The sequence below is a fragment of the Coturnix japonica genome, chromosome 3, assembly GCF_001577835.2.
Source record: "Coturnix japonica isolate 7356 chromosome 3, Coturnix japonica 2.1, whole genome shotgun sequence".
NCBI lineage: Eukaryota > Metazoa > Chordata > Aves > Galliformes > Phasianidae > Coturnix > Coturnix japonica.
Window position 1 is genome coordinate 2,385,817 of NC_029518.1, and position 16,231 is coordinate 2,402,047.

The 16,231-nt window shown below is 43.2% G+C and overlaps 1 protein-coding gene across 16 annotated transcripts in view; it reads left to right on the forward strand.

Moving 5' to 3' along the window:
• Positions 1-5,024: 5,024 nt before the first annotated feature.
• The window catches only part of KIF16B (kinesin family member 16B), a 122,119-nt gene continuing 110,912 nt past the window's right edge, over positions 5,025-16,231 (forward strand). For 9 of the 16 annotated variants that reach the window (XR_001553712.2, XR_004306516.1, XR_001553716.2 and 6 more), the window contains exons 1-3: positions 5,036-5,235; positions 14,997-15,066; positions 16,094-16,207. Coding sequence is in view for 6 of the 16 variants with exons in the window: in XM_015856735.2 (XP_015712221.1) it covers positions 5,189-5,235; positions 14,997-15,066; positions 16,094-16,207 (231 nt within the window). In the remaining 10 variants the exon portion in view is untranslated. Of the gene's footprint in view, positions 5,236-14,996; positions 15,067-16,093; positions 16,208-16,231 lie in introns of all 16 variants that reach the window. The other 7 variants (XR_001553719.2, XM_015856732.2, XM_015856734.2 and 4 more) reach the window with 4 other exon arrangements.

A 16,231-nucleotide genomic window follows, 5' to 3' on the forward strand; every position in this document is an offset into this window, starting at 1 on the left:
AGCGGAATCTGTAGATCCTTTGAAGATGTATGTGTTGTCTTTGAAGTACCTCCTGAAATAGTTTTCTTATGAATATTAGCATATTCAGCAGTTCAGACCTGCTCCAGCTCTCTCCCTGGGGGTTGCAGATAAGGCCTTATCTTCTTCTGAAGGCTGACCCGGACTCAGTCTATTTTTTCACTGATCCTAATCTTAACACTAAATACAACAAGACTTCACATAGAATAGCATATTAGGAAATAAATGTGCTCTATACTAACCAGAGCAATCTGTTTCTCAGCAAAGTTGGCTTATCCAAATCCTCAAAGTGTTTTCTCAGGGAACATTATTCCAAGAATACATTTGTCTGTCTGCCCCTACAGATACTGGTTAAAATTGTTCTGAAGTCAATACAAGATTGCTCAGTGATTTTTAGAGTTTCGCTTCAGGTTTCATATCCATTTGTATTTTCCTAAGTTCTGTTGTTGCTGTTGTTGTTTGGCTATAATAATAGTAACTTTAATTTCCACTGGAATTCCAGTAGCTGTTAAAGATGAGGGAGCCAATGGAGAATGAGATTCATGCAGCTATACTTCGTGTGCAGACTCAAGTGCCATTCATTATCAGTTCTCCTCAACCCACAGTAGAAGCTGCTTGCTAATTCGCATCCCAAGCTGTTGTGGGAAGAGGAAGAGCTTTGCCATGGGAAGCAACAGAAATAGCATCAGAAACACAGAATGAAAGCTTAATTATTACTTTCTGTATGACATCAGCCAACCCTTCTCTGGCCTCCAGAAGAGCTTCTCATGCTCTTTAGTCTCTTCCACACATCTGCAGCCCATTGCTCCCCAGGGATGGGACATGACAGACCCTCTCTTGCCCTAAACCTGGACACCAAGCAGCAAGCAGAGCACAGTGCTCCTTGAAGCTTCTCTCTCCTGCTGACAAGGTAAAATGGAGACAAATGGAAGAATTTCTGCTATTTAGAAATGCTATTTCACAGTTGTTGTTTTTGCAGTCTCCGTGAGGAAAGCCGTGAGGTGTGCAGCTGTTTCTGACACCAAGCAGTGACACTTCCTAATCTCAGCAGCACCAACCAGAGACAGTTTGTGTGTTAATTCGCCGTGTAAATCCTGGAGTGCCAGAGAGAGAACATCTCAGAACACAGCATTGTGATAATTCATTAGATGTTATTAAAGCTTTCTGTGGCTTGCTTGCTTATCAAGTGCTGTCGTGTTACCTTTTTGACATAAAAGATCGCCTCTGTGTTAATTGAGTGATATAACAGAAAACACAGCAAAGGAGAGAGCTCAGAGGCTGCCACCATAGCACCATGAGCTGTAAATAATAAGAACTTGTTAAGGAAAAATTATCAGAACATCTCCCTATTATACTTAATAAAGAAACAACAAATTGCTGTGTTCTTGGATGGCTGGGAAAAATAATGGATGCAACAATAGACAGACTCATTTCTCTTTCCAACTGTGCAGAAATTAAATGTCAACTACAACCACTTACTCTTCATTTCTGCTTCTATGTACTATACTTTTTCTTGTCATGCTCCTTAACTGAAAGTGAAACAAGAGGGGACAAAACCAACCTCATTTCGGAGAAGCCGACAATACCTTTGAAATGCTGCAATGAACCCTGTGAAACTCATGAGTGCTCTTCATAATGAGAAAAGTTTCTGTGTAGGACACACTTTTCCTGTTGTGCGAGAACATCTCTCCTTTCTGTTCTAAAACAGAAATTAAGTGCTTTTGTTTTCATGGTGGTGATTGCATGGCAATGGTTGTCTCCCATCAAATATATCTGGATATAAGCAGTGCATTTTGTTGTGCCTTATTTGATTATTCCCACGTGAAGTATGTTTAAATTCCTTTGAAACTAAAGGTGGGTGGAAAATGCAGCAACAGGAAAATCAATTCACGGGAGCACTAATGAAGCAATTAGCAATAGATCGAAGGAGCAGGGAGGCAAACCTGTGGCTTCTTGGTTCAGGTCTGGCTCAGTCTAACAACACTTGACAGTGGTGCTGTGTCCAGCAGACTGAATGGGTGCTTCACCCAGGCTTAATTAATTCCCCCAGATGATGAAATTCAAAAGTTATCTACAAATTGTTCCGTCTTTTGTCCAGAAGAGGGTTCGCACTTCACGCTCAATGTGGGAAGCTGGAGGAAGGAATCTCTGCTCCAGGAAACCAAACTCCCAGTGCAAATGCATCTTGCTGAAGCACCCAACACCAGTGATGGGCATGAGGTTCTCAGGAAGGGACAACATGGGAGGGAGGATGGCATTAGCCACCTACATCCAGCTGCTGGGTGAGCCATGAGCAGGTTCTTGGTGGAGGTTTCCTATGTTTGAGAGCAGTTCTGTTCTGCTGTTATCATTATTGCAAACACAGCGTCTCGCTCCAGTTTGTAGGAGGGAGAGAGTTTTTCACACACAGAGGTCAACGTGAGGGCTGAATGCAAATGAAGATGATTTGAGAGGAATGGACCCGCTGTGTGAAAGCTGCGCAGGGTTCCCGGTTGGTCAAGGATAGCACTCCACCTGGACACAGCCATCATTGGCACCAGGTGATGCCATTGTCCTCTGCTGTCCTGAGCTGCTGCAGCTCTGGGTGACCATCCCAAGTTGCCCCAAATGCATCACTGTGAGCTCAGCCACCAGCAGCACTCTGCCAGAAGGACTGGCTGAATGACTGATGTCTCTGCTCCCATTGAAAACTCAAAGGCAACCACTGGAAGGAGCAAGCGGGGGAAGATGCCAAAATCCAGCACTGGCAAAAGCTCATTAAAACCCACAGCTCCAAAGGAGAATTTCAAGCTGACAGCTTGATACTTATTTACTTGAAATTGTCTTCTGAGTCCTGCTGGAAATTGGATAATTTTACTTGTTTAGTGTGGATGCGTGCAACACTTAGTTTAATTTTTAATATAACTAAATCCTTTCTTTTTCAGCCATCGGAGGACTCCACTGGGATGCTCCATTAGTTCGATCTGAGGAGGTTTCTGCAGCCTCCATGTGAGCAGAGGGACAGCCACTGCCTGCTGAAGTTGGCCAGGACACGTGCCTGAATGTGATGTTGGCTTGGGCTCAGCTGCAGAAGAAACAAAGCAGCAAGGAACCACGTGCCCACTGCAAATCTGGCAGAGGACATGTGCTGCTTGCTTTTGTTTCTGCTCAGCGTGGGATCAGAGTGAGTTCAAAGCAGAGATGGCTGTCTGATGAATTAAATTGAACATGGTCAGGACTTAGGTGAAGCCAGTTTGTCTCCTCTTGAGGCTCACAGGAACACCAAAGATCCCATCTCTGTGTCCAAGCCTAATTTCTACAGCAGGTGGAACAGGTTATCCAAACCAAGAGAGAAAGGTAGCAAAGAGACTTTGTTGTAATGCGAGGAAAAGCACTGATTGAATATGCTTCACTGACCAGATCTGAATGGTACGTTTTACTTCTAAAGACTTTTTGCCAAGGAAGTAGAGAAATATTTGGGAATGTGTTCTTTGGGTTTGGTTCCAATTCTGGTTTACAGACATTGCCACCTGTTTCTGAACGTAAAATAGTCAGTACTTAGAAACTGACAGCTGTGTTTTCCAGTAGGTTTTAAGGAACAGAGGTTGATGTACTTCTGTTTGCCTTTACACTTGCTTTTTTTGTTGTTATCTACAAACTGTGACTTATGCATGTAGGTCTCAAAGATAGTTAATTCTGACTAGTTTTATAAGAAACAATGTGAATAGAATGACTCTCCTAAACCCTCGGTCTCCTCCAAACATCCACCAAACACCTTAATCACAGGACATGACCATGAAGAGTCAGGCTTCTTCCTGGGTTCCCTCTCTTGTAACTAACTTTATGACTTTGCAAAAGGCATTACATAATTGGTGTACAGGATAGTAATTCCAAGTCAACTATTAACTCATTGCTGTACAAAGGGACAATGCCATCAGAAGTGAGAAAGCAACAGGCAGAAATGAGTCCAAGGAGCAAAACTGTTCTCCATGTGAATGGTGGTCAAAGCCACACAGTAGTGCATATGCTGAGAGTCTCGAACCAGAGCAATATTTAACTGAATTCTGCTCAGTTTTATGGAGTGGATTAATCTATCCCACATTTGCTGCTACTTTGCTGGCTACAATTCGAATTGTACTGAAATGCAATTCAGTGCTTCTTTGAAGCTTCCAGCCTCTTGATGCCAATTACAGCCCCCATGTGAGGTGTAATGAGTCCTGCTGATAAAACCAAATCTGGCACTGCTGTCAATAGGATGGTGGTAGCATTCATACCTCAGCCTGGTGGGAGAAATACATTTCTAAAGTAGCGTAGGGGCACAGAGGAGTCCTGAGAGCCTTGGGATGTCTTGCTTCTTCATGCTGGCCGCATGTGCATCAGAAGCTCCAGCTTCCATTTGTAATGGCAACCTTCCAGTACCTGAAAGCACCTACAGTAAAACTGGGGAGGGACTTTATATGAGGGCAGGTAGCAATGAGGGGAAATGGCCTTAAACTGGAAGATGGCAGGTTCAGGCTGACTATCAGGAATCAATTCTTTACTGTGAGGGTGGTGTGACACTGGAACAGGTTGCCCAGTGAGGTTATGGATGTCTCCTCCCTGGAGATGTTCAATGCCAGGCTGGGTGGGTCTGCGAGCAACCTGGTCTAGAGGAAGGTGTCCCTGCTTATAGCAGGATGGGGTTGGAACTACATGGTATTACAGGTTCCTTGCAACCCAAATAATTCAGTGATTCTATGAACTATTGATCGATACAGATCTCCCTCTAGATACTTTGGATGTGTGACAGAGACAGATACCGACAGATACTAGCACTGATGCCAGCACTTGAACACGCACTATTCACAGATATCGCAGATAACTATCCAGATAAAACACAGATAGCCATAGATAACGCAGAGGATAGGTCTGAACCGCAGCAACAACACACTGGTATCGTTGTCTATGCGGATAGGCAGAGGCAGACACCTCTCTCCATAGCTGCGTACGGACACCTCGAAGAGCCGGGTGCTGAGCCACCCGGGGGCGGGGCAGGAGCCGGAGCCGGGCCGGGCCGGGCGGAGCAGCGCTTCGCTCCGTTGTTTGTCCCTGCGCTGCCCCCATAGCAGCCGGGGCAGGTCGCCATAACGACATGGCCTAGGCCGGGCTCTGCGCTCGGCCCCGGCGGGACGAGGCCGGGCCGCGTCGCGCTATGGCCTCGGTGAAGGTGGCCGTGCGGGTGCGGCCCATGAACCGCCGGTGAGTGCCGGGCGGGCGCGGCGAGGCTGCCTCCACCGCTGCCGGTAGCGGTGTGGGCTGGGCGGGCGGTGAGCGGAACTTTAGGGTCCCTTCTCGGCGGGAGGCTGCAACTTTGGGAGGAGAAGAGCATGGGCGGGCCGGGCTGCAGCGGGACTCGGGAGCTGGCTGCTACTCGGTGGGATCTGATCGCCTGAAAGGGGAGAAGGGAGCTTGGATTGGGCCGGTTCCGTGGGGCTGAGAGGCTGAGGTGCGGGTCAGCGTGTGATCTTGTCATCAGTGCCCCTCGTTGTTAAAACACGGTTCTCATCAATCTTTAACGCTGTCATGCTTATCAATATTTAACGTTAGCCCTGGTCTCAGGTTGCACCAGGGGAGGTTCAGGTTGGGTAGCAGGAAGGATTTCTTCTCTATGCAGTGGCACATGCTTCACATGGAGCGATGGGATCGCCGTCCCTGGGAGTGTTCCGGATACGTGGTTCTATGTACATTTCATCTCTCGTTTGGGAACCTCCAACAACAGGCAGCTTTAGGACCTGAAAGTGTTTGGTAAAGAGGAGTTTGTGTATTGGAGCTGCGATGTGCTCAGAGGCAGAAGAAAGAGGAGAGTGTGCGGCAGCAAAGGGGGGTGGTTGTGGCAGGTGGTGGAAACAACTGATAAGCCACAAGTGGAAGTCACCCAGTTAAAGGTTATCTAGTCCAACTCCCTTGCAATGAATGGGGACACTTACAGCTGTATCATGTGCTGCTGTAAGCTGAGAATCCCCATGTCCTTCCTTCTGCAGTAATACAGTATTGCAAACATAAAGGCCAGTAGTCTTATTTTTCCTTATACTGGTCTTCCTTGTGTGTGTCTTCTCTTAGCTGTGTTTATCTGTATGGGTCGTTGCTGTGAGTGCTGCAGTATTCTGCAGACAGAGGGCCTTTTTGTTAGCTGAAAGGAACTTCCTAGTTGGGTGCTCATAGCACTTGTTGCCAGAGTTTTTAACGTGATGCTGTGGAGAGTTAACTTTGATTTCATGTGTGCCTGTATATATGCTTTGGTTTGTTCTGAGCTTAGTCATGCAATGCAGCTTGTTTCATGAGTCATTTTTAATTAGAGAAAACAGTGTTAATGAATAGGTATTGGGAAACTCCTGCATATGCAGCAGTTACACTGTATGGTGTAATAGTACTGCTAATGGTGTAATAAGTCATGAACATGGGTCTTGGAATGAATCGTGTGACAGGGAGGGGTTTGTTTTCAGCTTGCATGCTGTGCCATTGCTTAGATGACAGGCTTTGGTTTAATGTTAAACTATTGACTTATAATTTGGAGGGCTTGACTGGAAGATCCCCCATGTTTCCTCTCAAAACACAGTTTCTCATCAAGATCCTTTCAGAATGGCCATTATCTGGACAGAGTGATGAGGTTGTAGAGAGATGTGATAGTCTTCAAGGCACGTTGCTGCTGGTGTATAGGGCTGCCTTTGCTGGGCTGCTGGTGGCTACTCACTGCCTACTGAGTGGCTGGAGCCTTGGGGTCCTGTTAAGTCAAGCCTAATTCTAGCTCTCATTATGTACTGTATCTGCACAGTTCGAGTAAGTATGTTGCTTTCATTCATCTATTCAGAGTCTTCTAAGAAGTATGTGGGGATAATCTCTTCTTAATTCCATTTTACATCAACTTCTCTTTGCGTGAAAATGAAGATCAAATTAGTATTCAGGAAAATCTTTTATCTACTCCCCAGCCCCCAGTTAAATAAACTCATCTAGAATATGCTAAGAGAAAACACTTTGATATTTAGTAAAGAAAATAACATTAGGAAGAATCCAGTTGCTTCTTCTAATTATTATTCCTCCTTGATTTGCTACCCTGATAGCTCTACTCTATTTGGTTTTAGTTCAGGAAGTCATAGATGAACATGAAGTCTTTATGATTTTGAACCTTTTATTTCTGTTTCTTGTATCTGTATTTAATGTATTCCATTTGGTTATCGAATGTAATTAGTTGGATATACTAGGGGAGGGTCATTCACAGTCTTTACCTGCAGAAGGTGCAGCTGGCATCTCTGGTTGAGATGTAAAAGATGGGGCGTCTTAACAAAATATGTGCTATCAGTGTAACATAGGACTGGACCTCCAAAATAACAGGACTTGGGCTTGCGTGGCATGCAAATAGATGGTTTTATTTTCTATTTACTGTTTCATCTTTTCAAGAGATGCGACCAGTAGAAAGAGCTTTATTCTGCAACTTGGTTACACTCGTTTTATGAGTTGTAATGGGTGAAAAAGGGAAATGAGCATGACAGTGTGCATGTCATCTGTCCTTAATCGCTACCCTTTAGCTGACCCAAAGGAAGATGCACTTAGCAGATGGTTATGGTTGGCAATGACATGATGATACCCTGTGGGTGTGGCCAGCTTCCTACTTGAGGTTAAGGTGATGGGAAGGTGTCACTGTTTAGCAATTGCTGAAGAGTACACAAGCATCTGTAATTTACTAAGAATGCCATCAAAGACTGCAGAGGCCTCAGCGATGGTAGTTTGGGACTGTTACTGTGGTCTGTAGTTTTAGTGCCTACCAACTAAAGCCATTGTATGATTCTGTAATATGGAGTCCAGCCCTGGCTGGATAGGAATGGAAGAAGCAGTGGCCATGAGGGTGGGAAGTTAATTCCAAAGTTATCTTCTCAGTATGCTGAGAACTTTGCAAGCATGAAACAGAACTCTAAAGTAATTTAAATAACAACTGGTTGAGTGATGTGTCAAAGTGTGGGCTCTGATGGGGCTTTGACCTTTGCTAGGATGAGAGGGTAAGCCAAAGAGAGAAGTGAACACCAGGGATGATTGTTGGCTAGGAAATGGGATGCCACAGGTCAAGATATTCTAGAAAAACTAGTTGGACTCTTAAGTCTTTTCCGCAATAGAAAACGTCAGCAGTGCTGAAGCAAGCCAAAGCTTTTGTGTTCAAGCAGTAAAGAATGCCAGCACTCTCCTGTGTTCTTTCTTCAAAACTTCTCACCTGTATTAAAGTATGTCGTTTTTGAACATCAGTGGCTTGCGCCTTGTTTTTCCCTTTTATTTCTGTGCCTTTTTCTTCTGCAGTTAATCTTTGAAGCTTTTCAGCTTAGAGGAGATGAATTTGAGCTTATGAGTGTGGTGCGATGACAGCTCGGCTCCTGCTCGCAAATACATCACACAGCCAAACAGAAGCTGCCTTCTGTGCTTCCCCTAGTGCACCCCATGTCGGTACCTTCTTAAGCTCTGTTTCTGGAACCTCATTATCTGATTATGCTTGGGAAAGATCAACAAAAATGACTGGAATCATTGATCCAAAAAATATTGAGCTAAATGTGTACCTTGCGTTCTGACTGCTGGAATAGATTACGAGATGCAAATCTAGGCTTAAATATTGAAAAGGAGAATTAAATATTTAGTTATGGCTCCTTCATAGTGTCTTGGGAATAATGGAATGAAGCTAATAATGTATCAGCTTAAACTGTATCTAAGGAATTACTGCTAATGGGATAGTTTAGGTGGTGGAAGAGCCAGTCTCCCATGGGGAATGAAAGCCCAGACAGCTGGGAAGAGCTAATTCCTTTGAAGAAAGTCATTATAGGATGTGATCTCATGTGAACAGGAAGGTGAGATGAGACACAGGTGGCGTAAGTAGCTCCTGTGTTTGCTTTCTGCCTCTGACCTCCTTTGTGGAGTATTTTGCATGGCCTTATGTGCAGGATCAGACTTAAACTGTGTGCACGGTCTCTGAAACAGCATCTTGCCATTTTCGTGGCCAAAGCAAGGTGTTCCAGGGATTAAGCATGTGGGATTTTCCCAATCGCTGCCCTGTTTCTTCTATTGCCTTCCATAGCACCAAAGGCCAAAAACCTCCCAGCACTGAAGTGGCTGGAGCATAGCAGCAATGTGGGCATGTGCAGCAACATGGTTAAGCTGTCCTCATTTACAATCCGAGCCTCCAAATCTTTATGATCTTAAGCATTTTGAACTCCAAAAGCTGGTTTTAGAGTAGCTTTTCTTTGTTCATTTATTTCAGCATTAGCAAATGCAGCATCAGGTTACATCCGTGTCATATCACTAAAAAGACAAACAATCAAATATTTTCTGGCTCTGCTTTTTGTTGAAGGTGGGTATTGCTGGGGTGAACAGCAGGCTGAATTGATGAGCAAAGTCCTTTCGCAGCAGCTGCAGATACAATGCCAGGGTTATTTGTTGAGGGAGGGATTATTAGGATTATCGTACAGGAGAGCATACATGGCGATAGTGTTTAATTGCTGATGGACTAAAGGTCTTTCTGTTGGACACTCAGACACTCCAAATATTGGATTATACGTAGTGAGATACAGAAACATGGGGTGTACCAGTATGTTTCTGTTTGCTTAGATTTGAGAGATGTTTGTGCCTAGATAACTGAAGTCACTTGTTGTTCTACCTGGATTGCTTGTGTGCATCTTTATTAAGGGAAGGAGTAACCAAAGAACAGCCCTATGGCTTACCTGGGAGGTTAATAGATGGGTGACTAGGCCTGAGTTGGTGGGAGGTCAGTTCTACCTGTAATACTGTTAAAAAGACACACTTAAAAAGCAAGTCAGGTACATGATTTAATGCAGTGACCAGACTGTATTACCATGAGCGTGCATAATGTTCTAAGCAAAGCTAGTTATCATTTGACATAAGGCAGCACAAGGACACCGTGTGTTCATTTCCAGGAGAGCTCTACTGCTGGAGATTGAACTGCTGCATTTCAATACTGTGGGTGAAATTTATTGTTATGACTAAAAGCATTTAATCTATGTTGTCCTTCATATGAGAAATGAAATGTGTGTACTGGTCTGTAAGCTAAAGGACTAGCTCTGTTTCATGAGATGTACAGTGTTTTCCCTGTTTCCACATTCTCTGACACTAAGTTTAGTATTCTGGGTTCACCTGCTTTGTGAAACACCATTTGGAGTGGCAGAACTCGTGCTTGCTGACTTACATAGTTTGCTGACTTCTTATCAACTGCTACCAAAGAAGGGAATGAGCTTATTGCTTTAATCCAGCAGTCCACACTAGCAAAGTATAAAGATTACAGTGATCACATAACAAACGGGCATCATGATAGAACCGTTCTTTTGAAGCCTCAGGTGTGCCATGTCATGACACAATCACAGCCATACCATAGGAAGCTATTTCTTTCCTGAAATCTTGGGATTGAATCCGATTGACTGACTTGCTCAGATTTTACTTCTCAACAAACTCATTGAGACTTTTAAAATTGATGGTTAGGGGGAAAATGTCTTTAATCCAAGTAACGCTGAAGGTGTTTTGTCTGTGAACAGTTTTTATTTATGTTTAATGTGAACCCATCTGTATTTAGAAAGATTATCTGCCTTTTAAAGATGCGTCTTGTAAGAATGTTTCAATAAGCATTGAAGTCAATAACAGAAAACCCCAGTGAGCAGAAAGAAAATTAGGAATTTTGTGGCATTTTTGATACTATCAACTTTACTTTTCTTGCAGTTTGAGAAAGCAAAACCATCCTTGTGTAGTGGAGGTTTGGTTTGACATTTTATGAAGCATAGGGTTGAATCGAATGTTTCTGTTTTAGGAGGTGCTCAAATGAAGGGAAGCGCTTTTGGTCTGTGTGATGCAGTGAGACCTGAGGGCGCACAAGGTACAGTTAGTGTTACCAAGCTGATGAGAAGAAGCCAAGTTCTTTTTGTGACACATTTTGTTTAGTTTTTAGTTAAATCTCCCTGGAATTCTGGTCATTAAGCAGCCCTCATGCTTTCACATTGTGACCCCAGAAATGCACCTTCATAGTGAACAGAGTGATAAAATAGGAAATCCATAACATTGTGCCCAAAGTGTAAATATAAGAAAAGAGTAAAGAAAAGCCACCCAGCTTGGTTGAGCTGCTTTAACAAGTGCTCAGTCTGTGTTTTTCAGTGGTTGAAAAACAAAATCACCCAAGAAAACCCTTTTCAACAGGTTTGGACCCATTAGATGTCTACAGTGAATTTCCAAGGGTGGATTCTTTTGTCCTCGTTTCGTTTTCTCATAGAGATGCTCAGCAGCAGTTTGGGAAGTACCTGCATCCATACAGACTTGGAGGTGTGTTGAAGTGGTCTTTGGGAACACTGTATTTGAGAAAATTGGTGGCACTTCTGGTTTGGTGTTTTTTGGTTTTCCCCTCCTACCCCATGGCTGGAATGTGTTGTGTTTTTTTACTGTTCTTTTCCTCAGTCAGGCCTGACATATGGGATGGTAACAGCAGCAGATTAGTGTGGTATAAATATCATGATTTTCTGATGACATAAGCTGTTATTAATGCTCTAATGTCTGAATAGTGCAGACCAGACTAATAAAAGCTTCAACTGGAGGACCTTAAAGATGAACTTGGAAGAAGACCAAACACATTTTGCTTCTTTGTAGTAACTTCTTCATTTATATTTGAGATAACAGTGCTTTTCCACATTCCACTCCTCTCTTTCTGTGGGAGGATCTTCCAGAAGTTTTGTGGAGGACAAGATAAATGATGTAAAGCAAGGAGGTCATTGAAAGTTGCCTTAAAATGGAGATACTGCCTGAATTTTACTTGGATGAGATACACGTGGAGGTGCAAAACTGTTCATGTCTTTGCTCTGACAGTAGGTGGGGAATGTAAGGGAAGGAGAAAGTTGATTTGGAGGTATCTACATTATGTTTTCTTTTCAAGAAGTAATTGGTCATCCTTCTCAGACATATGGTTTGGTTTTTGGAGTGGTTCTGTTTATAGCCAAGAGTTGGACTGTGAGATCTTTGTGGGTTCCTTCTTACTTGGGATATTCTGTGATTATTCCATGGAACTACTGCAGAATCACCTTGAGCTGAGGCAGTTCTTGCTCATTTGCATCCTCTTGGATAGAGTTTAGTAACTTCTGTGTAGTACAAGTGGACTGTTTATCAGATTATTCCATTATAAGGGAAGCATGCTGGTTCTATTAAGCGTATCTTGGTGCTGGTATGTATTTAGCGGTAGCAGAGTGCTCACGGTAATGCTGAGCTGATGAATTTCCTGGTATTTACGCCAAGGATCTTGCCTGCTGGATCGCATTGCGGTTTGGTTGAGAGCCAAGGGATCACGGGTTATAAATGTCATTCCCTTGTGATCCTGGAAGTCCACGTGGTGCATGAAACATCAGTAGAGAAAGCCTGCGGGCTGCCCTGGAGCAGGTCAGGCTCCAGGGGAATCAAGTTCTCTTAAATTGTCAAAGCTTAATTGTGAGCTGATTTTGGCAGCCGTCCCCTTGTTGGGACCTCGTAAAGGAGAGGATGCACTTTTGGGGTTGGTGTTTTTGCTTTGTGGCTGGGCTGGCTGCAGTTGGGGTCTTCCAGCCCTGGGTGCCTTTGGGAAGGTATCTGGAACTGAAATACAGCTGCTTGCAGTCCAAACCTTTAATGGTGGTAGAACTTGCATTCACAGCTTTCTGAAGAGAGTTGAGTTCCCCTGTGAGCTGCATAAAATGATTGCCTGCAAGTGACTGCCTTTGTGCAAGCAATTGTTTTCTTTTTATGTGATCCTCTCAAACTCTATATGTGTACAATAAACTGTACTCATCCATATGATATGAAAGTGAAGCTGTAGCATCTGACTTTAATGCTTTCTTCTGTCAGTTCTTCCTCCTCCTTTCAGGTTACCCCACTGATTCAGATCAGTATTACTGTTTTATATTGTTTCTGCTTTCCACCTTCTCCTACAGAAATGAAAATCCGAATGTGATTTTGAAGCACTTTCATAAGCTGGGCCATTTAATTGGGCTGAGTTGTTTGTTACAACTTCTCTAAGCAATTAGTTAGCGACTAGTAGAGGCTGTTCAGGAGGTGGGGTGAGAACATAGGCTGCACTGCTGCCATAACAAGGGCTATTTCCTGTTAAAAGTACCATGGGAAACTCCTTTCCCTGTTGACTGGGGTTGTATTTGTGTCTCTAAACTATAGACCTACTAAAAGATACTGGGGTTGACATGGAAATGAATAAGGCATTACTAGAAGCATTCCTCTGATGTTTTTCTGTGGTAGATCTAAATTCACTTGTGTAATTGCAGCTGCAATTATTACAATTATATATTTTATTAGCTTAGAAAATAACTTAATGTGTTGATATTTAAGTAAGCACTTTTTATTCGCTTAATATTTATTCATGAACGTAAATTTTAAAAATGGCTTTGGCTTTTCTTAAGAATTTCTGTCGGAAAACTGTTTGTGGGCATGGGGTGACAGCCCACAGATGGGAAAATGTCACAACAAAAAGGGAGGTGATTGTCCCTCTCTACTCAGCTCTTGTGAGGCCCCATCTGGAGTGTTACATCCAGGCTTGGAGCCCCCAGTACAGGAAGGATGTGGAGCTCTTGGAGAGCGGGTCCAGGGGGGAGCACTGAGATGATCAGAGGGCTGGAGCACCTCTCCTATGAGGGAAGGTTGAGGGAACTGGGCTTATTTTTAGCTGGGAGAAAAGAAGACTCTGGGGAGACCTCATTGTGGCCTTCCAGTACTTGAAGGGAGCATATAAAGAAGAAGAGGAAAGGATGTTTGCAAGGATGGATAGTGATAGGACAAGGGGGAATGGATTTATACAGAGACAGGGGAGGTTTAGCTTAGATATGAGAAGGAAGGTTTTTACACAGAGGGTGGCACTGGTGACAGGTTGCCCAAGGAGGCTGTGGATGCCCCATCCCTGCAGGCATTCAAGGCCAGGCTGGATGTGGCTCTGGGCAGCCTGGGCTGCTGGTTGGTGACTCTGCACACAGCAGGGGGGTTGGAGCTGGATGAGCACTGTGGTCCTTTTCAACCCAGGCCATTCTGTGATTCTGTGATTGGTGTTTCATTTGGTGTGTGTAGCCAGGAGTTTCTGAGGTTCTGTGCATTGTGGTAAAGCCCTTTGCTTCCCTTGGGTTTGTCGTGGTGCTGTTAGCAATTAGAGAGCCAGGTTTTAAATGATACACAATGGTCTTTCACTTTTTGTTTCTGTTCTTTTTGTGTGTGGGTAGGAGATATGCTCAAGGTTATAATTCAAGAGCAGACTGTGCTGCTACTTTGGTTAGATATGAGAAAATCCCATCTCTAGGAAGCAAATTGAGATATGCAGGTGTTAGATGCTGAGCTAACATTTCTTATGGTGCTTTTGAAAACAAACACTTGTGACACGTGTACATGCATGATATCACTGCTGTGGATGTGAGCTGTGTTTCTTTCTGAGAGGCAGCAAACCTTTGGTAGAAGAGCCTCTCACTTGTGCTGCCAAGCATCATGTTCTCAAAATATATCTTGGGTACCCCATTTCTAAGTGAGCTTAAAACATGAGTGTGTTGTGGGTGTAAGACTGAGTCCCTGCTACCTGGGCTATATGGATGGATGGGCACTGCTACTAATAGCAGGGTGGTTACAGCTGAGGTTCACCTTACAGCGTTATGTTTTGAAATGTCAGAGCCACTTAATTGACTTCACTGGGCTTTGGATCTTCAAATTAAGAACCCACCACTTAGCTGACATGCAGAGTCGTGCATCTGAAGCTGTTTTCCCCAAGCTTCCTTTCTGCTTCTAGATGAGGGGATCTGGATTTGGAGGCAGACCCAAGTACTTCAAATTTATCTCATAGCAATAAATAAACATTTATCGCAGCAATTAAAAATAGATTCACTTGATTAATTGACTGTGGCAAGAAACTTATTGAATGAAAATGTGACTGCGGATGATCATGATATGTTTTATTTAATGTACTCAAGCTTTGCTTGTATTTTCAGGGAGAAAGATCTTAATGCTAAGTTTATTATTTCAATGGAGAAAAATAAAACGACAATCACAAACTTGAAGGTGAGTAAACAACTTGAAGAAGGAAATGCTAACCAAATAGCTGTCAAAATATGACTGCATGCAACAGTGGTGCTTACTACATTATGGAGAACAGCCCTTAGCGTTTGACTTTTGAAGAAATCCTTAGGGGTCAATGTAAGACTTGTTGATAACCAGTCTGCAGGCTGTACCTCTTAGGTTTATTGCCATGAGTGTTACTTAGCTGAAAGATGAAAGTCTACAATAGAAGTATGTGCCCAGTAGCTATTAAACCTTCAGTTTATCTGTAGAAGCAGTCTCCTGGAATTCCCATGTAAATGAACTGAACGCAAAGTACCCATCACTTGCTGTAGTATTTTGATTTTCTATTTTAACGTTTCTCTTGCTGAGAGAAATCATGCAAAGCAAATAGATTTTTGCAAGATAGACTCCAATGACAAATATACGAAACGGAATTTCAGTGTAGTTTGTTGAGACAGATGGATTAGAACGGCAGTGATTATTGCTGAAGTGCATCACTAACTGTCATGCCTTGAGAAGATGATAGTGTAAGCAACAAGTATGTAGTGCTGTTTTAATGAGGGCTCTGGACTGAAATGATGATTACAGTGCAAAGGTCTCTGGATCCAAACTAATTATAAGTGTAGGAAGATCCCTTAGTATAATCTGACTAAGCATAAGAATTGTGACAAGAATATACTGTTAGGAGCAGTAAGCTAAAATCCAAAGGATTCCTGCTATGCTGTCCTGTAATGTGACTGTCCTTACTTTTGAGCTGTGTATGGTTTTCACTGTTGTTAGACAGTGAAACAACAGACACTGTTGTTAGACAGTTGTTAGCCCGATGTTGTTAGAATAATAGGCTGGCCTTCATCACAAATCATAGAATCATAGAATTACCCAGGTTGGAAAAGACCTTGAAGATCATCAAGTCCATGTCTTAGTGTGTAGCCTGAAGTTGCATTTGCATTCAGAATAGTTGTTAAAAAAACATTTTTAATGATGTCATCAGCATGTATTGTACTGGTTCATTTTCTTTTTTTCATAGATACCAGAGGGCAGTACTGGCGATACAGGAAGAGAAAGAACTAAGACCTTTACCTATGATTTTTCCTATTTCTCTGCGGACAGTAAAAGTCCCAGCTATGTTTGTCAAGAAACGGTAAGATTTCTAGATATTGAAAAG